The 23799-nt window shown below is 38.4% G+C and overlaps 1 protein-coding gene across 2 annotated transcripts in view; it reads left to right on the forward strand.

Annotated features, from left to right (window-relative positions):
• Nucleotides 1–11041: 11041 nt before the first annotated feature.
• Nucleotides 11042–23799, forward strand: part of erf (Ets2 repressor factor) — a 45286-nt gene continuing 32528 nt past the window's right edge. Inside the window, exon 1 of one of the 2 annotated variants that reach the window (XM_062436567.1) lies at nt 11042–11786. In XM_062436567.1, the coding sequence (XP_062292551.1) occupies nt 11765–11786 (22 nt within the window). In that variant the 5' untranslated portion in view covers nt 11042–11764. The remainder of the gene's footprint in view (nt 11787–23799) is intronic. The other variant, XM_062436568.1, reaches the window with a different exon arrangement.

The raw sequence follows: 23799 nt of genomic DNA on the forward strand, positions 1-23799 counted from the left end.
AAGTCTGTGGAAAAACTTAGTTAAATAAAGTTTTATTTCTATTCTTGAATAACTCTTGACTTTAAAAATGACTCATTGAAATCAGTTGAGAAATATTTATGATCTCCACAATCAGAAAGATTGATCCTCTGTCTATTTAGGATATTCATACCCATTGTTTGGGAGTAACTAGTTACATTTAACAGCGTTACGAAATATTAATTACAAAATAAATGTAACTGTTATCCATTACAGTTTTGCTCCGGAGGGTTTTTTCCTCATTTTTTAACATTTCACATGTCACTGAATACATATAATGCTGTTTTTAATTCTCTGAAATCTTTTTTTTATATATTTAGTAAATAATTCATGACGTGGGATTATTTGGAGCACACATGGTCTTAAATGGTGCCACGGTATGAATTAAGCCCATGACAGACTTTTGACTTTTTTCATAAAATATCTTTCTTTTGTATTGAAAAATCTGCATGAACTAATGAATATATTTTCAAATGAGAGATAAATCTTCTTTATAAGAAATGATCTCCCTTATAAATCATGTCAGTATCCACGGTAACACCTGAACTTAGATTTTGGTGCTTAATGGGAACATTTAACCTAACAGCTGAAAACATTGGTAAGAAAATTAGAAAAGTAATCAAATGTAATAAGTTACATTACTTTGATCAAGTAATTGAAATAGTTACATTACTTATTACATTTTAAATAGAGTAACTAGTAATCTGTAACCTATTACATTTCCATAGTAACCTTCCCGACCCTGTTCATACCAGACTTCATGCCAACTTATCAAATAATTGTTGAAATACTTCAAATTGTAAATAAAGTAATGGGCTGTCCAACATTATATCCTCAAATGTTCACCTTACATGCTCTTATTAACTTTTCTCTCCACTTTGCATTCAGAAATATTGATGTGTAGACTGGTTATCACTTTAATTGGCTTTATATGTGTTTAATTTGACTTATAATATAATATAATAGCTAATAATAAACTGTCATCAATAATAAACTCATATGAGAAGGCTGCAGGTAATTAAAGTTATAAAGTTATAGAAATAACTATAAAGATAAGTTAATTATAGAATAAGATTAAGTTAAAAAGACACTTCTTCTGTCTGACTGTATGCAGATGGAGCTTCATGGGGGTTGTCCTCTCCAAAATTCAAATGAGCCCCAAATGTCCCCCGTGACCTCCCGTAGCCTAATAACAAGCTAATGGAAAGAGTTCTGCCACCCCTCTTTCTTTCCTCTATACATTTGTTTTCCTTTTCAGGAACCCCGCTCTCTCCTCCCCCTCAACCTTCCCCTTTTTAGCCCCCTCTGTCTCTCTCTCTCTCAATCTCTCACTTCTCTCTCCTCCTCCTCCTCCTCCCCCATTTCTTCCATGGCCTCATCCTCCCCTTTTTCCTCCATTTCTGTCCTCTCTCTCTCCTCCCCAGTGCAAGAGCGTGTTAATCCCATTACACATGTGTGAATACCAGCTGGAGGAGAGTAAGGGACAGAGAGTGTTTTTTTTAATGTCTGAGTGTGAGTGACTGCATACTATACGACTCTGCCTCCTTCATGCAAAATCCCCTAACGTAACGTAATGTAGTGAAGTTTACGGTAATATATTGTAATGTATTATAATACAGAGTAATGTGGCTTTAATGTGGGAGTTTTCAGTTTTCATTTGTATGTAATGCAGAGGAGGACTTATCAAACATCTATGAGTATATAATATAGTATGTGTAGAATATTTTTACTGGTATTTCTTTACTTATTTTTGATCAAATGCTATCAAAAACTGCATTTTGAATACTTTTAATTAAGTTTCTAATAATACCAACTATGCCAGGCTGAATTTTTAACAAAATAATCTTAACTCGAGACCCACTAACTAGCTTTTTTTATCCATCTTTATCAGTAAAGTTGCACACGCACACTGCTACACACCAACCAAACCCCCCCCCTTAGAAAAAGCTTAGAGTTGAGATTATTGGGTCAAACCACCAAGATTAAATGGGGTCACTTGGAGTTTATATGTTTTTACTCAGTGTGAATGTCATAAAGCTTCAATAATGAGCTGAAACAATATGATACATAATATATGACACTGTTGGATAGTGAATATGATGATTTCTCAAACTGTAAAGCTGCCTTACAATCGAAAGCAAAACCTTTTTTTTATGCTCCATGCTCTCTTTGACACCGTTTTTCAAACAGATGAAACTACATTTTTATTATTATTATGTATTATTTTGTTGGCAGAGGGAAAAGTAACGCAAGGACACAAGAAAGAATAGTGAAAAGATAAAGTCAGATATGGAAATAGTTCTTTATGCTATCACTATTTACTATTCTCTACATCACTGGCTCCTTCAAGTGCTTCAGATGTTAAAGGATTCAAGTTTAAAGTCTGTCCAACTTTAAGGGCAAGTAGCTGAGATAATTGGGAATGTGACAGTGGTGGAAGAATAATTCAGATCTGTTACTTGAGTAAAAGTATTTAAAACAGAGTAAAAATACATTTTAAAAAGTCCTGCATTCATATTATTACTACAACATAGGTTTTATTAGCAGGATGCATGTAAAATTTGAAAGTACAATTACTGATAATGCAGGAAAATGTCCTCTAGAAGTGTTGTTTTGTTTATATTATATGATTTTATTGTTTATATTGATGCATTAATGTGTGCATGGTACTTTAATGTTATATCTGGCTGACATGGAGCTGTTTTAAGTGACTAAAAAGTGCAACATTTCCTTCTTAAACATAAAGTAAAATGGAAATACTCGAGTAAAGTAAGAGTAAATGTACTTTGACACTTTCCACTACTTGAATGTGATGAAGAAAAAAGGAAATAAAGTTGTATCGCTTGTCATGAATCCATTTAAACTGAGATGTCTCCACTTTAGTCAACCCTTTTATGTGACGTTGACATTGAACCAAGCGCGTCTCGAACAGCTCAAATGTTTAAAAACTCTATTCTCCGAAACATCTTAGGTGCTTGTTTTGGTTCTCAGCGGTCCGGCTCCTCTCCGTGATTCAGAGCCGGTTGCTGGGATGTTGGTAGGCGATGAGGACGCGAGCTAGACAGTGCAGACAGGCCCAATGTGGCTCCTGAAGAGTTCAAGCGCCAAGAAAATAAACAAGCCTTTTGATCACAAAGGACCCATTCACTCTCTCTCTCTCACTCTCTCTTTCTGCCTCACTCTTTCTTTCTTTCCCCCCCCCCCTTCTCTCTACTTATCCTTGGTAGTTCTCCTCAGCTCTCCTCTCCTGACCTCTATTTTTTTTCTGTCCTTCTTTTAAAAAAACCTCTTCATGTGTTTTTTTCCCCCTTCTCTTTTCTTTTCTTCTATCTTATCTACACAATCAAGACTGGTTCTCCTGCTTTGAGTGGAGGACAAGAGCAGCGGAGAGAGACGCATCGCCACCGACAGACAGACAGACAGACAGACAGACAGACAGACAGACAGACATCATCTGACCAGCCAGGGGGCAGACAGACAGAAACACAGACAAGGGCCTCCTTATTCAACAAACATACGGTCATGGTGCAAAGCCGAGGAACACGACATGGAAAATGTCTTCATCACTCCATCTTAAGCACGAAACACGAACAGGAACAGAGGCAAACTTTCCCCCCTCGGGCCACTCAGACACTTTCTGCTGTCATGCACAGACGAGCCGCCTCATTTTGGTGTGTGTGAGTGTGTGTGTGAGTGTGTGAGTGAGTGAGTGTGTGTTTTCTTATGCATACAGATGGACTGGTGTGAAAAGGCCTCTCCCATTACAGTTTTGTTGTCGTGTGTGAGTGCTGCTCGCTCTGGGTGTGGCTCGGTTACCATTTGCCCCCCTCAGGCCTATTTTCCATTTTAAAAAACATGCCAGATTTCCTCGGATAGAAAACACCTTTACAAAACATACAAAACTAATAAAGACTTGAATGTTGCTCTTTTTCAGGAAATGCTGATGTGATAAAACCTCAATCTCAGCTATATAGTTTAAAATCATACGTAAAGGTGCATTTCAAAGGTTTTTCGCTAATTAAAGTGAAACTAAACAAAGAGCATTATCCCCCAAAAATCCCACTCATCATTCATTAATCCTTCGATTCTTATATTTCTTCATCATTTAGTAATCAAGCTGTGATTGATTGCTCCTGTGTACTGATTAGGGGTCATTACCACCTCAGTAATGAACCGATAGTGACTCTGGTGATCAATTAGTCCCAATCACCCCCCCAATTCACACGTATGTTGCCGTCAGCTGCCCCCCCCCCGCTGAGCTTTTGTTGCCGTTGCTTTCACATGCGGCCGGCGTCTGCATCCCCCGACCCAGAGCCAAACCCCTTTCCCCGACACTCGCTCTGCATCCCTCCTGTCTTTTTATTCACACAAACTTCTCATTCTTCTCTTTTTTCTCACTCACCTCCAACTTGTTTCAGGGGGGGGGGGGGGATATTAGTTAAATAAGCAGATTTTATAAGATAAAATCATTACTTTAAAATAGCGACTCTTGTATTCTGTGTTTTTTGCAACCACTACATACATATAGTAAAGAATCAGCATCTATGAAGCCACATGACGAACCTTTTGAAGCTAATAGGAAGGATAAGTAGATTCTCAGTGGTTTCAAAGTGGTCATAAACCTATAAAAGAATAATTATTGTATTCAAAAACTAAATCATTTTAATGCCAGGGATGCAGCATAATCACAAACCTGCATACATTTTGTAAAAAAACAACACCTACCACATCACATGATAAACCTTTTAACCAGAATGTAAAGCTAGATGATGATACAGGCATTTATATGTAGATATTTAGTGGTTCAAAGTGGTCATAAACTCATAAAAGAAGAATTATTGATGCAGCAGAATCCTAAACCTACATACATTTAGTGAAGAATCAACACCTACGAAATCACTCGACAAACCTTTTAACCAGAATGTAAAGTGAGATAATGAAGATGAGAGGGTGGAGATGTAGATTCTCAGCGGTTGAAAGGCTTCACTAACCTTTTACAGATCAATTAGTTGATTAATTACTAACTTTACTTGTTTTTTTTTGCAGATCTTGTGCGAGATGTACTTTGATTCATGTGTTTCTTCCTCTACAGCGGCATCTCCCCACCTACACAGCCGTGTGAAATGTGCGGTTGCTGTAGACTAAAATCTCACTAACACAATGAGAAATACTTTAATTTGCATTAAATTATAATTGACTGAAAAAAACCTATTTCCAGTAAGCCGGTGAGTTTCCTGTAAATCAAGTTTTCTCCACTGTGGAGGATTCTCAGAACAAAATGTTTATGTTAAATATTTGTTCATCTCCAGGTGTGTCAGACATGTAAATATTAAGAGAGGCGACGGCGGATACCACCACATTATTTGTCCTGAACTCAAACATCTTCCATTTGATTTGGACGACGACGACGGCTCGTCCCGTCTGATGTCGTCAGGCCCCCCCCGTTCACGCCTCGCTTTCTCAGGGTGTTTGTCTCGACACGTTCTGAGGTGGAACGAAAGGTCAGCGGCAGAGCGGAGACAGAACAACATGCTTGAAATGAACTAATTCAAGCGATATATACCGTCTGATTGCTGAAGTTTACGGGTGCAAAAATAGTTCAAATGGGGATAACTGTGCTCACTTTTGGACAGTTGCTCCTTAAAGACTTTCACAGTGTTGCATGAGGTATAGTAACAGTTACAGAAAGTTACAGAATTTGCTAGATGAACCCCCCTAAATCACACTAAACTAAACATAAAATTAAATTGGCTTCTTAAAACACTGAAATATCATCACAAATTCAGTTGCAAACAGCTTATTTCCACATCCAGCAGTTTACGGAGCAAAATGATCATTCATTTAGAGTCGTGTTTCTATCCATCTGATGAATGTAAAGTCCAATATTCGCTCTCTCTTTAACTCTGTTTTCACTCTCTACCAACTCCTGAGGGAAATATCTGGCTCTTTTAGCTGCTAAATGCTCCAGTATGTTCACCAGCTAGTCTACAGCTGACTGTGTGTGTTTGTCTGTTTGGTGCCGAGCAGGTAGTGTACGCTACAGCGGGGCTTTTTAGAGCTTTTTCTCTCACGACAGTGGCGGAAAATTACACTATAAGGAGCGCAGAGTGATCCAAAACAGTCAAGATGCAGCCGGACAGCTAAAAAAAATGAAAACTATTGATTGAAGCTGCTTTAAATGGCAACAATTTGGATAAATGAGTACTTCAGCTTTTCAAATGTGAATGAAAAGAGTGATTAAGGTTAAGGTTTGGTCAGACAGTTGGACATAAAGGGACATTTTAATACTAACCTAACCCTTATATACTGTTTAAGGTCAAATTTGACCCATTTTTTCAAATTTGAGAGCTGTAAAAACACCATATACACATTTCTTTTAGCCAGAGTTTTCCTAATGTGACACACAGTTTACAAAAAAGGAAATAAAATGTATCTTTTTAAAATTTTTGTGAAGCTTATACACATTTTTTATATATGCAAGTGTACAAATGTGATCTGTATGTGTAAAATCAGCTTTAAACATGTTGTTGTATTCTTCATATTGTGTATAAAATGTTGTCCTGGATCATAAAATAGTGATTTTTAATGTCAAACATTTGTTATTAATGACTGTTGGGGGGATTTATGAATGTGAATTGGTGTAGAGACTAATTATGAGCCAGAATATGAACAGTATATAAAGGGTTAAACTAATGAATATTGTGTATTTGCCAACTTTTGTTCCCATTGTTGAGAATGAACTTTCAATAGGAGGATATTTTGGCATGTTTCACTCTATTTTCTGAGGTTACACATTAAAAAAAGAAGAATTAATTGAGAGGTTGAGTGAGTTTCATAATGGGAATAATCATTAGTTGCAGCCTTAATGCACACACACACACACACACACACACACACACACACACTCACAGTGGAGTGCCGGATGTGAGAACTTTTGAGCTGAAGATGTGACGAATTATCAAGCAGAAGATGAAGAAGAACTCAGGTAAAGAAAAAAAAAGGAGGAATTGGAGAGTACTTGACGGGAGATGAGGAGGCGATGTGTAGGCGAAAGGAAGAGGAAGAGAGCACCTTAGTGAAGAGGAGAAGAAGAAGAAGAAAAACATTTGGGAAGAAGTAGGAGTTATAAAACAGAGGAGGATGAAGGGCCCCCGTGTTGCAGAGGAGTAGAGGAGTAATTCAAGGTGGCGTTAAAAAGGAGGAAGAGGAGGAGGAGGAAGAGAGGAGATCAAAGAGAAAGGAGGAAGAAGCTGAAGTGAAGGTGAAGAAGCGATGTGACAGCGACAGAGGAGAGGTCGGAGGGAAAGGTCAGTGATGAGATGTGTTTTCTGTTTGTATTGTGCCTCCGTGTGTTTGTGTGTGTGTATGTGTGTGTGTGTGTGTGCGTGACAGTGTGACAATCGCATGAAATACTTCACCCACCCCACCAGCTTGGCCTTCGCCTCCCACACACCCTGCCACTCAAAAGAAAATAAGCATGGGCAGAGGATGGAAGAAGAAGAAGGAGAAAGAAGAGGAGGAGTGGATGGATGGATGGTGACTGATTAGAAAGAGGGAGAAATTTTTAAAAAAAAAACAACACTCATCCACGCTCATTTCCTTCCATCCAACTCCTCGGCTCACACAGCCTCGCTCCCCTTGCCCTCCAGTTCACGCTCTTGAGTAATTACTGCTCCTTTCTTTCAACTCCCTCTCTCTCAGAGCTGATATAAGTGCTGAAGGGCCCTTCATTACAGAGGAAGAAAGGAGTGTGGGAGAAAAGAGATGTGTGTGTGTGTGTGTGTGTGTGTGTGTGTGTGTGTGTGTGTGTGTGTGTGTGTGTGTGTGTGTGTGTGTGTGTGTATGTGTTTGTGTGTGTGTGCTCACAATGCTAATAAGCGCCTGATAGACTACAGGCTATGTCCTCTTATAATGTAAGTTTCAGTGTCTCATCCCTCCATCCATCCATCCATCCATCCATCCATCCATCCATCTATCCATACCTCCATCCATTCATCTACCCACCCACACATCCCTCCCTCCCTCCATCCATCCATCCTTCCATCCATTCATCCATCCATCCATTCATCCATTCATCCCTCCATCCCATCCATCCATCCCATCTATCCATCCATTCATCCATTCATCCCTTCCCTCCATCCCATCCATCCATCCCATCTATCCATCCATTCATCTACCCATCCATCCATCCATCCTTCCATCCATCCATCCCTCCATCCATTCATCCATCCATCCTTCCATCCACCCATAAACCCACCCACCCATCCCTCCATCCATCCACCCATCTATCCATTCATCCATCCATCATCCATCCATCCATTCACCCACCCATCTATCCATCCCTCCATCCATCCACCCGTCCATCCCTCCATTCACCCATCCATCCATCCATCCACCATCAATCCATCCCTCCATCCATCCACCCATCCATCCATCCTTCCATCCACCCACCCATCCATCCATCCACTCATCCATCCATCCCCCTCCCTCACTCCCTCCTTTCCATCCATCCATCCCTCCCCCTCCCTCACTCCCTCCTTTCCATCCATCCCTCCCTCCATCCTCTCCTATGGAACCAAAGCACCTGTTGATAGGTCCCCTTTCCTTCCTCTCTTCCTCTCCTCCTCTCCTCCTCTCCTCCTCTCCTCCTTTCCCTCCTTTCCCTGTGTATAAATGATGGATGGAGGCTCCCTGGCTGCAGGTAAACACGGCGCCTCTCATCACCGGCGGCCGTAACGAGTCTCCACAGCAACGCCGTGACGCGCCAAACCGCGAGCGAGCAGGACGACAAACTGGATGTAGCAGCAGCAGCAGCCACCGGTCCTCTGCAAAGATCGTCTATTGAGATGATCACTCACTCTGCAATAGAATAAAAAAGAAATAAATACATTATGCACCATGGTTTTCACTTTTTATACGGTGTTTGTTTGTAGTTTATTCATTTTAAGTTGTTTATAGTTTCTAATATCAATGTTTGCCATTTGTAGATACACTTTAACCCGTTGTAGGTCAAGACAAGAAAGTGCTATATTAAAATAAAATCATTTGTTTTTGCTTTTCCTACTTCTTTGAGGCCATGACAACATAGATATCACATTTATATTGTCTTTGATGATCATTAGCATTAAATCCATTCATGGGAGACATGATGACACTCAGCACTTTAAACTTAAAGATCTTAAAGCTGAAACCAAACATCATGAAACATTATATGTTGAACTAGTCATGCTTTCACTCACAATTAAAAATGTTTTTATTTTTTAAATGTTTTTATTTCACTGTTTCGTTGTGATTTCTCCCATAGTTCGAACAATATATACAAACTTCTCCCACTTTAAACAAAAAATATCTATGTCTCAGTCATATTGCTCCTCTACTACTTCTTTGAGGCCATGACAACATAAAACATGGATTTTGTTTCTAATTGACCTTAAATGTTATACTTTACAGACCTCGTTCAGACCTCATTTGTTCAAAACCTTTTTTAAAAACATGTTAGAGACTAATTCTGTTCGTGTACAAGATGAAAAAATTAAACTCAATTTCAAAAATGTCTCCAGCAGGATTTCTTATGTCAGCAGTGATTTGTGTTATTCTTCGTTTATACAATAAAGCACGGCCTGTATCTATAGCAACCATAACACAATCTGATGCTATTTTTGTGCATTACATACTACCTCATACAAGTGGTAAAGATTGACCAAAAAGTGAAATGGGTTAAATAGATTTAGTTTTTGATCAGATGTCATGACACAAAGTGACCTCTACCAAACGGTTGAGCAGACCTACAAAGGGATAAAGTGTATGTGATTGGTCAATTAATCAGCTAGTATACAGACGCAAAAGTAATCAGCAACTATTAATCAATTCATTATTTAAATATTTGTTTAAGAAGTGGACAGATGCTGATTTCCTTAGTTTTCTATGATATTTTTCTGACAAATAAAATAATAATAATAACAAATAATGTGTAGATCAATAGTGCTGTTTTCTTCAAAACATCCCAAATATGGTGCATATACTCATCACAAATGGAAATGTGTCGTTCTTATAGTTGATATTGATAGTTTTATATGATATATTGATAAGTCCACTCGATGTATTAGTAGTTTAAAAAAAGGAACATTATGTACAAAAGTAATATTGTGTTGAATAATAATATAACTGAGATTCATATTGCACAGATTTAAAAAATGGCAACTAATGATCTTATCTTGTACATAATGTAACTGTTTATTACTATATCTTTTCCTACTATTGTCTTTTTATTGCACGTGTACTTACTTATTATTTATTTTTTGCTATCCACTTTGCTGCTGCAATAATGTAAATTTCCTTATCATGCGATTAATAAAGGAATATCTTATCTGTATGTTCTCTTTATGTTTGTTTTATCGGGCCCTTATTTCACAATACAATTCTTTTCAATACAAGTATAATCACGTCCAGTCCAGTCTTACATTTGTGTAGAACTAACAGACAATAAAAGGAGATAACACACACACACACACACACACACACACACACACACCACCCAAATTCACTTTAATGGGCAAATATGTCAAAGCATGCAAAGTGTACAAAACATATAGATAACATTTATTAAATCTTTGTACCAGTCTAATCTATGTTTTTATAGTTGACGTGATAAATTAGGTCTAGTGCTGTGCAAAATAAACTCAGTACATCCCCCTAATTTTGCTTCAGCACTTATAAATTATGTGGCTGGAGCTAAAGCTTGTTTAAAAAAAAAGGTAAAGTTATCTTTCATGAAAGCATAGACGATCTTTGGCAACAAGTGGGCGTTGAGTTCCTCTCTCTCTCCCTCCCTCTGTGGGTCAGCGTGGGCGGCCCCGTGTGGCAGGAGGAGAGAGAAACACGACACCCCGCCAGAGGAAGAGAGAAGAGAAGGAGGAGGAAAGAGAGAGAGAGAGAGAAGAGGGGGTCGAGTTGAAAGAGAAAGAGAGAGAGAGAGAGAGAACACGAAGTGAGTGAGTGAGTGAGTGGAAAAAGAAAAAGTCTGTGCAGGAGAAAGGAGAGAACAGAGTTGGCTTCAGTGTATCTACTTTTGTTCCCTTCTTCTTATTTTTTCTTCTTCTTCTTTTTTATTTGTTTTTTTTTGGATTTGCACCGCCGCGGCTGCTGCTTCTTCTTCTGTTTTGGACTCTCTGTGAGGAAGATGATGATGATGAAGATGAAGGTGATGAAAATGTGGAGGAGGAATCGACCATGCGACACCGGGATGAAATTTTAGACTCTTTTGCATTCCTCCGCTTTTTAAAGTGTTGACCGAACTGCCTCCGCCATTCAGACACTGGGGTGGACTCTATTACCCCCACTACTATTACCCCTCCTGCTGAAGAGAGGAGGGCAACTTTTTATTTGAATACCCTACATTGCAAAAAAAAACCAAAACATTAAAAAAACAAAAAACTTGTGATGCAAAGCTGAACCACATGCAAAGTTGGTGAGTAAAAGTTAAAGAAGAAGGAAGGGAGAAAGGAGGAGGAGGGGGGATCGAACTTTGAAATCGACGCCGAAAATCGAACGCGCATTCCGGGGAAGGTTCGTTCTAACACGCCGCTGAAAGGAGTGGAAGTAGCGGTTAGCAGCTAACAGCTAGCGGCTAACTCTCTCCGGCTAGCATTCTAAAGTTACCCACAGTCGACGACAAGAGAAGAAGAAGGGAAGAAAAAAGAAGAAAAAAAGTGACTTAAACGACTCATAGACGACGACGACAACAAAGATGAAAACCTCGACGGATTCGGGTAAGCTCACAATAGTTACAGTCATATATTTTTTTATGTTTTTGAACTTTTTTTTAAAGACGCTTCCCTGTTTAAAAAATGAAAACAACAGAGGTTAGCTTCGGAGGCTAGCTCAGTCGTTAGCATGCTAACACACTGGGAAAAACTCCGCTGCAGAGAAAAGTGTGACAACATTATGGCGCTTAAGAGAGGGAGAGAGTTGTTACTGTCTCTTAATGTTGTTGTTGTTATTGTAAGTGTGTGTTATCGTAATACCATTACTATATCTCACCGAGGATAATCTAATAAAACATATAAAGTGGGCTATTTTTAAACTTTATTTCCATTTTATTTCTTTCACTTATAGACCAATTTCCCGGATCAGTGGTAAAAAAGGAGTCAGGTCAGGACCAGTGTGCTTTAACCCTGATCACTTTGCATTTAAAGATTTACTTTAACCCCTAAAAAATACGAGTTTTCATTTAGATTAAGTGTTAAACATAAGGTACGAGGGCCAGAATCCGGCCCCAAGTGGGATAACTTTGCAAAGTCTGATGCAGGTTAAACTACTACTACTTCTACTGGACTACTTCATGTTAAAATGCTGCTTCAGAGGTTTTTCCCCCCCACCATGACCAGAATAAATACTCTCTCTAAAATAATACCAATGCATATATATTGTGGTTATATTTAAATCATTTATATATTAAACATCAATCAGCAGCTTCTGTGCAAAAATAACCTGGAAAAGACTGAGATAGAATATTCAGGACCTGACTTATACTAAATTTTTCGAGCCGATACTGATATTAAACAGTAAAAAATGCCAATATTGATATGTCAGCCGATAATTTTACAGCCTATATAAAGATTATATACATTAAAAGTCAATTTTTGTTGCATTGATCCCTTTTAAATGTAATCCTCAAACACTTGTGACGAAGATTTTGTAATGAAGGCATGACATTTTACAATTTGACAATAAATGTTATTGAATAAAATGACATCAGTGCTCTAAAACAGTGAAATACACTGAGAATATAATCATTATAACTAACTAAACTAACTAGATAACACAAAAACCCACACATCTACATATATTTTTACTTGATTTAAGAAAAAGGAGCAATTATACATTAAATGCTCCCTATATAACTTATCAGTACATATCGGACAACATATACACTGATACCGATATATCTGTGATAGGTCAATATCGACCGATAATATCAGCTGAGCAATATATCGGTCAGGCTCTACAGAACATTGTTGAAATCACACCAATTTTTCTTAAGACATCCCAGACATCTGTTTAGTAAATAGATTATTTATTATAGTAAAGCTATGTATTATTCACAGGGTATTACGTAATGTTTTTTTACCGGTCTGGTTCACTTGAGATCAAACTGTGCTGTATGTGACCCTTGAACTAAGTTGAGTTTGACCCCCTCTCCGGTTCAGTTTCGCAGACATAAACACGCCGTGTATCATCTAGTGAGGAGCTGCAAGAGGTCAGACCCTTGATAGTATAGTAGCACACTCACAATAACACTGAGGTCACAGTCATTGGGAGAAGGAAATGCAAAGGAAAGGGAGATAGGAGAGAAAGTTACTCTGATTTTTAAACTGTCTTGTAGGAAGCACGATATAGAGAGCTAGTTAAAGGAAAAGTTCACAGTTTATTCTTCAAGTCTGTCCTTAAACAAACAGCCAGGTGCACAAATGGACACTGAAAGAGGTTTTTCATCACTGTAATCATTCCTCCTGTTCATACTGACTATTAAAAGATTCCCCTTTTTAAATGTGCATTCGGTGTAAGTGATGGCGTCAACACAGTCATTTTGTGCAGAAATGTATTTAAACTATTCATCTGATGCTTATATATGAGGCTTTAGTAGTCATATGAAGTGGATATCTACCATGTTTACAGACTTTTTAGCATCAAATTCCCTCTTTGTGTTTCCCTGTTTGAGCTGTGGTGGAAGTATAGTAACAAAAATGAAGGACTTTGGCACTAAAAAGACTGTAACATTGAAAGGTATCTACTTGATTTGACTCATTTCAGCTTCAGATAAACTTTTAAATACATGTTTGCACTTTAGGAGTCCCTGTTACATCGTCAGTGCATTATGACGTTATCTTCTGATGGTCAGTATGAACAGGAGGAATGATTACAACAACAAAAAACTGTGTCAAAGTTCATTTTGAGCACCTGAATATCGTTTAAGACAGATTTGAAAGATTGTGAAACTCTCCTTTTTAAATTGAAAAGAGGTGATGTGATACGCTGCTTGCACAGATAACATTACTGTGCATGATAAAGGAGCATAGCATTAAGTATATCCATTTAATTATATAGCTTATGCAGGATTTGACACATTTACGTCAAGGAACTGACAGAAAAGAGTGTGATTGATTATTTTAAGCTCGAATGTAAATCACTTAATCACAGCCTACAGTGAAAAGGGTAGAAAGTGTCTGTATGATTGGATAGTGGTGAACATTGCTGCCATTGTGAGTGATAAGTTTGATAATGTAGTGGTTGGTTCAGTGTCTCTCAGATAACATGCTGCCTGGATCGTTGAGGTCTAATCCTAAAAATAAACCAGGAAACATATTTTCCCTAATTCTGTTTACAAAATGTGTTCTTTGTTTCCTGTAAGGCACTTTGTAACTGCTGCACTGTTTGACATACGCAAAAAAAAAAATTGGATCCAAATGTATCAGCTTACTGGTGTAGTTAAAGGGGAAATTCAGGTATTTTTTTCAACGTGGATGCTATTGTCCTATCAGTTTGTGTCTAAGTGACCAACGGGGACACCAGCTTTTGAAATGAGTCCAATAGTGAACAAAAGCGCTTCTTCCGGCAGCTGCAAAACTGGTTGCAGTTCAAACCTTTTGGGGCAATTGCGCCTCATCAATGTACGTCCACTAAGAGTGCTTATTCTTTAACTACTGACAGCCTCAGATTGTTGTTGTTTTTTTGCATTTTTTAAGAGATAAACATACAGAAACACTTACATAAAAACCCTAACCACCACCCCCAAAAAGTAAATAAATAAATTAATAAATAATACAGCAGTTTACATATCAAATTTCAGTGTTGACAGTTTGGGCAATACTCAAAATAAGGCAAAAAGAAACATAGGTACATACAAAATAAATATATAAAGAAGTACATTTTAGCAGGATATTAAACAACGTCCACACAAAAACTGCTTATTTTTACTACTGACAGCATCAGATTGTTATAATAACTGTCTGAAAACATTTTTAAAAAAGCATATAGAGAAATTAAACTAGGGATGCACCGATATAACGACCAAATATTGGTATCGGCCGCTATTCCCCTTTTAGCCTAACGTCAGCCTATTGGTGAATAAGACACAATTCACTGATGTTCTGGTTGTTTGCGGTCAGACTCGGACAGTAGTAGCAACAGTAGCAGTATCTGTGGAAGTACATAATATTCTTCTTATTAAGTGGTTAATTATATAGCAGGCTGAAGGGATTTTAGAGCAGTTGTTTAAAAAAGAAAGTTATTAAAGATCGTTTCATGAATTTGTGCTCATTCAAAGATAGTGTAATGATTGGCTGAATTACTTTAGAGCAACTCAGCTATTTAATTTATTTTTTCTATAATGATTTCGAAGTAAAATCAGTTTATATCGAATATCGGCCGAATTCTTATTTTAAAAATCGGTATCTTATCGGCCCAGAATTTCACAATTGGTGCAGCCTAATTAAAATGTTTTTCTTTACTTTTTGCTTAATCTAATATGTTTTTTACTGCATCTAACCAAGTCGCGCTCAATGAGAAGTCTCGTTCTGAACGCTTGCGTGAGTTGAGAGAATATAAAGATGAAAATCGGCTAAATATTCAGCCGTAACTTCATGTCACGGTCGAGTATTTAGCTGATTTTTAACTTAATTCTCGCAAGATTTCAGAGCGACACTTCTCCATTAGCAAGTCTTAGAAGGGAACAGAAGCGAAAGGTAAAGAAAAAAACACTTTATTCCTCTGTATGGTCCTTCCTGTATTGTTCTCAGACACTTAGGCTAACAGTCTGAGCCTGTCAGCGGACTGCTTTTAACTCAGAAATCTTAGACCCTACCATTTGAAATTCCGCTCATTGTTGGTGCCGTTTTAGTTGTCAATCAAAATGATGATGATTTTCCATCTGTAACTTATGATTTTCCCGATTGAAACTTATGTTTCTCCTTCATTGTGTATTTGGGTGCTCTTAAACTCAATTTACTCAGAAATGTTGTATGGCAATCTTGGGAAGGCAACGCTCCAATAGCCATAATGGAGCGTTTAACAGGGGAATGCCGCACCGCAACACAACACCATAATTTGAAATATGGCTTTTTTTTGTTCTTTGATCTCTGCGCTGCTTGAGATAACTTTATATCACAAAGCAATTATGTCATGACTTTCACACGGGCAAAGCTTTTTCACATGGATTAAAAAATATATATCTTTAGGATGGAGGAAAATAAGCCACTAACATAAATTTTGATGTTATTAAATTGTGGGTTTCTTTTTTGGCTTTGTATGTAAGATTCTTTTAGGTTGAAAGTCCCAACCAGAGCTGCAAGGACTAATCCAGTAGTTGCCAACTATTTTGGTTTCGGTTTATCATTTTAACTCATTGTTTTAAGAAGGAAGTGTCTTAATTCTGATTCTAGCTTCTTAAAGGTCATTATTTTCATCATTTATTTCGTCTTCTATGACAGTAAACCGAATATATTTGGATTATTGACTGTTAGGTTGAGAAAAAAATAAGACATCTGAGGACTTTGGAAACATTTTTCACCATTTTCTGACATTTTATGGCCTAAACAACCAATTGAATGATTGAGAAAATAATCTACAGATGAATCCATAAAGAAATTAATCATTAGTTTTAGCCTTAATCCCCAACATACTTAACCTATGATATGTGGGGTGAGTATAACTTAACACCATGGAACTAATATGTCTGATCTTGACCACAAAGCTCATCATGCACATTATACTCCGCATACATTGGACAATTATACACCTCTGATTTACACCTTGTAACACACAGACAATAGGTTTTTTTTCCTGTGGTCATAAACATTCAAATAAACATTTGTAACAGTAGGCGACCCATTTCATTTTTAGGCCACCCCACAGGCTAGCTTGTCATTGTAGCTTATTTTAGACATCTGAACATTGTGTTCTCTCCTAATGACTTCCATTATCCAGGGGATCAGATTAACATGCTTACGCTTCACTTCCGTTTTGGTTTTTAAAGTAGACCACCTTGTTTTTAAACGTGTGCCATTGTGCAGCAGAAGGAGAGGATAGCTTCCCCTTTTTCTTTTTTTTGGTCTATTAATAAGTGATTTTTCTGCTTTTGTCATGCTGTTGAGCTTAAATGAGTTCACGCTGTTTGTCTGATCAGCTTTTAAATCAAGTTTTCAGCGTTTGTGTGATTTATGCTAACCTCCCTCAGTTTTTTGGGGCTTGGAATAAAGTCTTCTTTTTTTCAGTGGTGAGTCACAGCTCTAAATTAAGCTGTTTTCTGCAGTGACATCAGTATGATGTAGGTCGTTTTTATGTGACAATAAGTTTTTTTGTAAGACTCCCATACTAATATCAAGGGACTCTTAATAGGCAACCCTGATCTGTATCCACATTACTTCATAAACAGAGCCACACAGACCTTTTGTCTGTGTTTCCTGTGGTGTTGGGAGTCTGTTGACTTCTTTATACACATATATATATATTTATATATGGGTCAAACTCCACTCTCTTCCTATCAGGAAGTGAGCAGTCTGGCCCCACCAGCTCCAATTTTCCACTTGTGTTACTCCTTATATCAACAACGCGCCACATGTGAGACGTCACAGCTGTAGACGGGCCTGGACCAGCAGGCCGGTGGGCTGTGTCGCTCTCTATATGTTAGTGTGTAGGGGGGGATACAGTGTGTGTGTGTGTGTGTGTGTGTGTGGAGTGAAAGGAGCCATACATGAGCAATTAGCTGGTGTTAAGTCTGGTAAGGGCAGGGCTGCTGTTTATGACTGCGAGTATATTTATGTGTTTGTAAGCTTAAATGTGTGTGTGTGTGCCCCCATATGTCTGTCACTGTGTGCCTCTTACGTGACATTGATGTGGTCACAACAAAGTGAGTGTCTGACTTTTACCAGCGACACCAAATTGCCCTTGAGGAAGACCATTTGGCTTGTGGGCAGTTGACTCAGACTATTGTAACTACAGGAAGAACAACTAGACGTCTCTTTAATGCAGATTCAAATAGCTCTAATAACACTGGTTAGACCAAAAGCTAATGAAGCAAGGCCTCATTTTGTTAAAAAAATGATGCTGTTAGTTTCCTTTGGGAAGGACTTGTGTTGTGTTACTGTCTCACCACTATACTGAATTATGCTGCTGGCACCAGCGGCAGAGACGGCACAATTACACTACAAGTCGAGGCCAAGTTGTTTGTCTCTGGGGAAAGTTTGAGAGGAAGGTGCCGGCAACTAAAGAACAGTTTCTTTTGTGCATTTGGTAAAAGTGCTGTAGTGTCATATGTTGTTGTTTTTCTCACTAAAAGATGAAAGTAAGATGGACTACTGGCTATTATAAGCTACTTAAGACACCGTACCTTATTTTTTTGAAGGCCCTATTCAGTATTAATGTAGTTCAAAGAGTTTTGCAATCACCCTTCTGTTTTCCAAAAGCACATGTTTGTGTTTCTCTTTAAAGTAGGCATAACTAAAATGACATCTTGTGTCTGATTTTTTTCCCTATGAGCTCAGTCAGTCAGATCAGGCCATAAACATGAGGATGCGGGCTAAGCTCAGGTATCAAGTTTCACCTTTTTATTACAGATACTAAACCGCGACTGAATCATTAATCTATTTAAGAGGGGGGAAAATGCCATAATCAAAAAAAAAAAAAACCCCTCCTAAATGGCACAGGATGTACCTTTTCCCTGGTTTTCCTCCTATTATGTAGTTACAGTGAGTGATTAGGTCAGTGCAAAGGTTGACCTGATCACATTCCTGATTACAACTGAGCCGAGCCCGGGCAAGCAAACTCTGGAAAAACTACGGCCGAGTGACGTCTGCATTTCTCTGGTGTGTTGTCAAGTGGCGGCCCCGGGGTCAGCGTTGCCACGATCGTCTCTCGATGCTACGGCGGGGGCCTCTTTTTCCTGGAAGTGTGTATGTACAGTGGCTTTTGGTGACCCCACACAAAGCTAATAGAATAGACAACAGGTTTGCACGAGCTGGGACATGCTGGCCAAACAAACACCAGGGCCTCACGCTCAGGAAAGCCTGACGGTCAGCCTGGGAGTTGAGTGTTAATAGATGTTCGTGCCTGCAGCTTTACTCATTCGAGAAAAAAAAAACATATATAAAGGTCCATTTTGTAAAGGTGGTCTAATTATAATGGACAAGAGAGTTACATGGCCAGCAGCTGTCCTTCAAAAAGTAGATTCTGAACTGAGAGTTATTCATCATTTTGTGCTTGTGGGTGTCTTTGTGGACATTTAATTGTTAAAAGAAACCTTGAAATACAGATAAAATGAGGCGATGTGCTTTATTTAGCTTCGTGCCAGCTTTATATTTTTTATTTTTTATTATATCTCTTGTCAGCCACGACCAGAGGCATAAGGTTTTCAGGTTGTCCGCCCATCTGATTCTTATAAAAGAGATATCTCAGTAACACTTTAAGGGGAATTTTCTTCAAATTTGGCACAAACATCCACATGGACTCAATATTGAACTGATTAGATTTTGTTGGTCAGAAGTTAAGGGGACTTCACAAAACATGATTTCATCCATAACTCAATAATTTATACACTAAATATGACAAAGTTTGACAGGATAAAATGAAGTGATGACATTTTATATCCAAATAGTCTCCAAGTGAAGACATCATGTTTCTCACTGGAAATTATTCACATACGTCAATATTGTGATAAATTCCATTTTGCCAGAACATACACTTAATCCTTTTTATAAACTATCTTTAATATACCTTTTATAAATATTATGTGATGTAAACTAAAACTTGCCTGGTTGGCGGAGACACAACTGTGAGGCAATATTTCTAGTCTCATTTAGCTTCTGTAGCTGTTTATTGTTCTTTATTTCATTTTATATACATCTATATATGGGTCAGTGACAAATAAGGGTTGGCAAGATGAGCAATTCAAAAATATCTTAAAAAGTTGTCTTAAAAGCAGCATCGGGTTTGTTAAAATTTCCTTTGAAATGACATTTGCACCATTTTTTTTAACCAAAAGTAAGACTGAATGTCAAATGGTGTAACCACAAAAGAATGATAAATATTAAATGTAATCCACCTACAGTGTATTTAAGTCAGTTCCTGATTAACTTGATTCCCCAGATTAATGTAATATTTAGAACAATTGTATTCCATTACCTTTATTTAATATAAAAAGTTATAATGTAAGATCATGCCAAACTAGTTGATATGGTGTTTTATTGAGAATTTACTGTTTTTAAGCAAGTTGAATTATTTGGTACAAAGTTTTTATGGTTACACCACTTAGACATTTTTGCCATAATCCTCTAATATATTCTCTCAAAGTTGATTTAAAAGCAGAAATTTGATGCTGGGTCCACAAAAAAGGACGCCTGCAAGTTATTCATACATTTATTTTCACATTTTAACCCCTTTTTAAATTTGACTAAACCACATGGACACTAAAAAAGTCATTTGACCCACATATATATATTTTTAATGCACCCTTTTTATTGTCCTGCCTCTTTTTCTTTGGTATTCTGGTAGATGTATGTTAAACACCCTGTTACCTCGTCACTCCTGTTATTATAAAGCAGATAGAATAGTAATGGATGGACAGATGATAGAGGAATAATACGCTGGTTATGTCATTGAACAGGAATATAACAAGGCGTTAGGGATTTTAAGTACCTTGCTTGCCTGAAGGCAGTGTGCAGGTTGTTTTGTAGCAGCTCAGATATCAAATAAATAAATCAATCCTGTTGTTCTGCGATATAATGAGGAATCATCAGTTTGTAATGTTGCTCTACAAGTTATTTTGTTAGAGTAAATACTTACTTGACGTCTACCTGCCTCGTCTACTTCTACCGCAGCAAGTCTTCTCCCCATATTTCCCAGGATGACTTTTAACAGCACCCTTAGACCCAGCTTGAACTTGTAAAATTCAGCTGTGGGCTGTACACGCAGGTGGAAAAGCAATAACAATAGGAAGGTTTTTGTTTTTTTCTGGTGGAGAACAGGGTCTGAAATTAACACTTGCCAAGCGCCCAAGATGTGGGAAGATTTTTTTTTCCGTGTGGCAAAATAAATCTCGGAAGGTTATCCCACACACAGACACACACACGCGGCGGGTAAATGTTTTGTTTCAGTGTAGTCGTGCAATAAAGAAGTATGCTGTGAGAGTCTGAGCTGCATTTTGGTGTCACGGGCGTGCTGCTGCAGGCAGGCTCGTGCTGCAGCTTCTGTCTTTGTCGGTGCTTCACGGCGGGCGGGGCTGAGCTCCTACACACACACACACACACACACACACACACACATAAACACAGAAGCGCCAGCCACAGACTGTCTTGAGGTATCTCGTGGCACTGTTTACCGTACGAGACATCAACTACTCTGCTCAAGTGTCGCTTGCCGCCAGCCGGCTGCTAGCTACTGTTGGGCTAACTGAATAGATATTATGTGGCGATACTTTACAGGGAGTTAGCAAACTTTTAAAACTAAAAAACACACTAATGAAAAGGAGGATGAAGAAGATAAAAAGGAAAGTTTAGTTTAGAGATAAGAGTTACAAGAGGTGGGCTACAGTAACTGTTATGATGCTGATTGTGTGCTGATGAGTGACTGTGTGTCTACAGTGTGCCAAAAACTACTCATTTGTCTTTGGAAATAAAACAATGATAAATCTTGAGAGCATTCAGGGCCATGAACACACCAAGGTGTCAAAGTGCATGTATGTGTGTGATAAGTGGTACAACCTAAGCTTCTGATACAGCTGTCCTCTCCTTAGATTAAGGAGCAGGAGGCTAGACTTCACCTTTTTTTTAACCCTTGGATTTATGAATGAAGTCTGACCTGTTGCACCTTTTTTAGATTGTATAATTGGTGGAAAGCTACTTTACCTCGCAGGTTAAATAGCCGCCTGCTCAGCCGTGTGGTGACCTGAGAAAGTTTAAACATATAACCTTAATAAAACATTCATACAGATGTGTTTTTAACTCAGGAAACAGCTGGACTTAAGTAGCCACAAAACATTCAATAAAAGAAAGGGGAATGCCCGAGTTGGTTTCTCTATATTACAATATTGCGGATATTGTGACAGCGCTAGTTGAGGCTACTGTAATGGCTCAGTGATGAATTTATCTCTACGCAGGTGTTGACTTGTATAAAAGTGTCGAGTCAAGAAGAAAATCCTCTGCTTTAGGATTTGAGAGGCTGACATTCATGTTGATGTTTTAGATAGCTGCTCTTCAATAGCTGTCAATCTTGTAGTGTTGGAAATTTCTCAGTGACAAGTGAGTGATGTCACAATGTCTACATTTGTCCCGTTACTCATGAATAATAAAAAGACACATCACACCAATAGCGGTTTTTCAGGCCTTCCCCCCAATGCACAAAAACAATGCTTTAAGATCATTATGAAAGTGTTGCTTAGGTATAATCTTCCATGTAGTTTCACTTTGAGGTTTTTATCTCAAAAAACAGAAACACAGGCTCGAATTAAACAAAGTGCTGGTTCCTTCTTTTTTTTTTTAATCCGTGTGTGTCATTTGGGAAGGATGGAAAAGAAGAAGCGCCTCTTTTTTCTTAATCCGAGTGGCTCATCATTAACCTAAAACGTCTCTGTCAGCCAGTCCTGTTTGCTTTTCGTATCTGCAAGTATTTATGATTGAGTGAATCTGTGTTGACAGTCAACCCCCATCAGGGCAGATGAAAGGACAGAGCAGGTCAAGTGGAACCGACTACTCGCTCCACCGAGCAGATAAGAAAAGAGGCTTTTTTGCTCGCAGGACAGATATCTCTGAAACACCTGACAGGATACTTGGTTTCCGGCTTCGGGGTTGTAGGGTCACATGCTTTACGAATCCCCTTTTGCATGAACTTGCCCTCTTAGGTCATCTATTTAATGTTTAATAGCCAGTCTCTACAGATATAGTCAGAATATTTAATGCTGCATTCATGTGAATAAGCTCTGTCCTGCATCATTTACCCATCTGACTTATAGATGTATCAGATAGGCCTCCCGAGTGAGATTTTTTTAAACTTTTCTTCTTTTACAGACACTTTTTCTCACAGAATTTGCCCTTGGATCCCTTTTTTTGTTGGAGAGATACAAGCGGTTTGTAGAGGCTGCTCGGTCTCTGGCTGTTTTGGCTGGAGTCATCCTAACTGAAAGAGGTGCGGAGAGCCGAGCCGTGTGTTATGGCTATAATCTGTGGTTCGTGGAGAATGAGAGGGGAGGGAGGGTTACGGGTTTCCCTGGTTGGTTTGGCTTCTACCAAGATGTGAATCTGCCTGCTACACACTGCAGAAAGGATAAAGGGGACAGACTAGGTGTGGTTCTTGTGTATTACTGCCTCTGTGTTACCGTTGCCTGTGCTGAAGCTGGTACAGTCTAGTTGCTGTCACTGCAGAAAATACCCCCGAAATGTTATTGAGGTCGTCTCTTTTTGAGGCAGGAGCATGTTGCCTGCCAGGTTGTGTTCTGGCAATTAGAAAACCATAGGTGGAAACATCTAGGTTATGTTTTTTCTTTTTTTTTTTGCTAAACTTTTGAAATGGGAGCATTGAAACACATTAAAATCCAGCTGTGGCATTTTTTGGCAACGTGAACCGAGTGGAAAGTCTTCAGCAAGAAGAAAAAAAACTCTGCTAACTCAGAAACCAGTTGTAAAGTGATGCAAAATACATTGGATATATTTTCTCAAAAGTGACCACCTCAAGAGCCACTGAGGGAGAAAACGCTGCCAACAGGTTGGAGAGGGGGGAAAAAAAGAAAAAGAGAGA

Source organism: Scomber scombrus, chromosome 16 (assembly GCF_963691925.1).
Source record: "Scomber scombrus chromosome 16, fScoSco1.1, whole genome shotgun sequence".
In the NCBI taxonomy this organism is placed as follows: domain Eukaryota; kingdom Metazoa; phylum Chordata; class Actinopteri; order Scombriformes; family Scombridae; genus Scomber; species Scomber scombrus.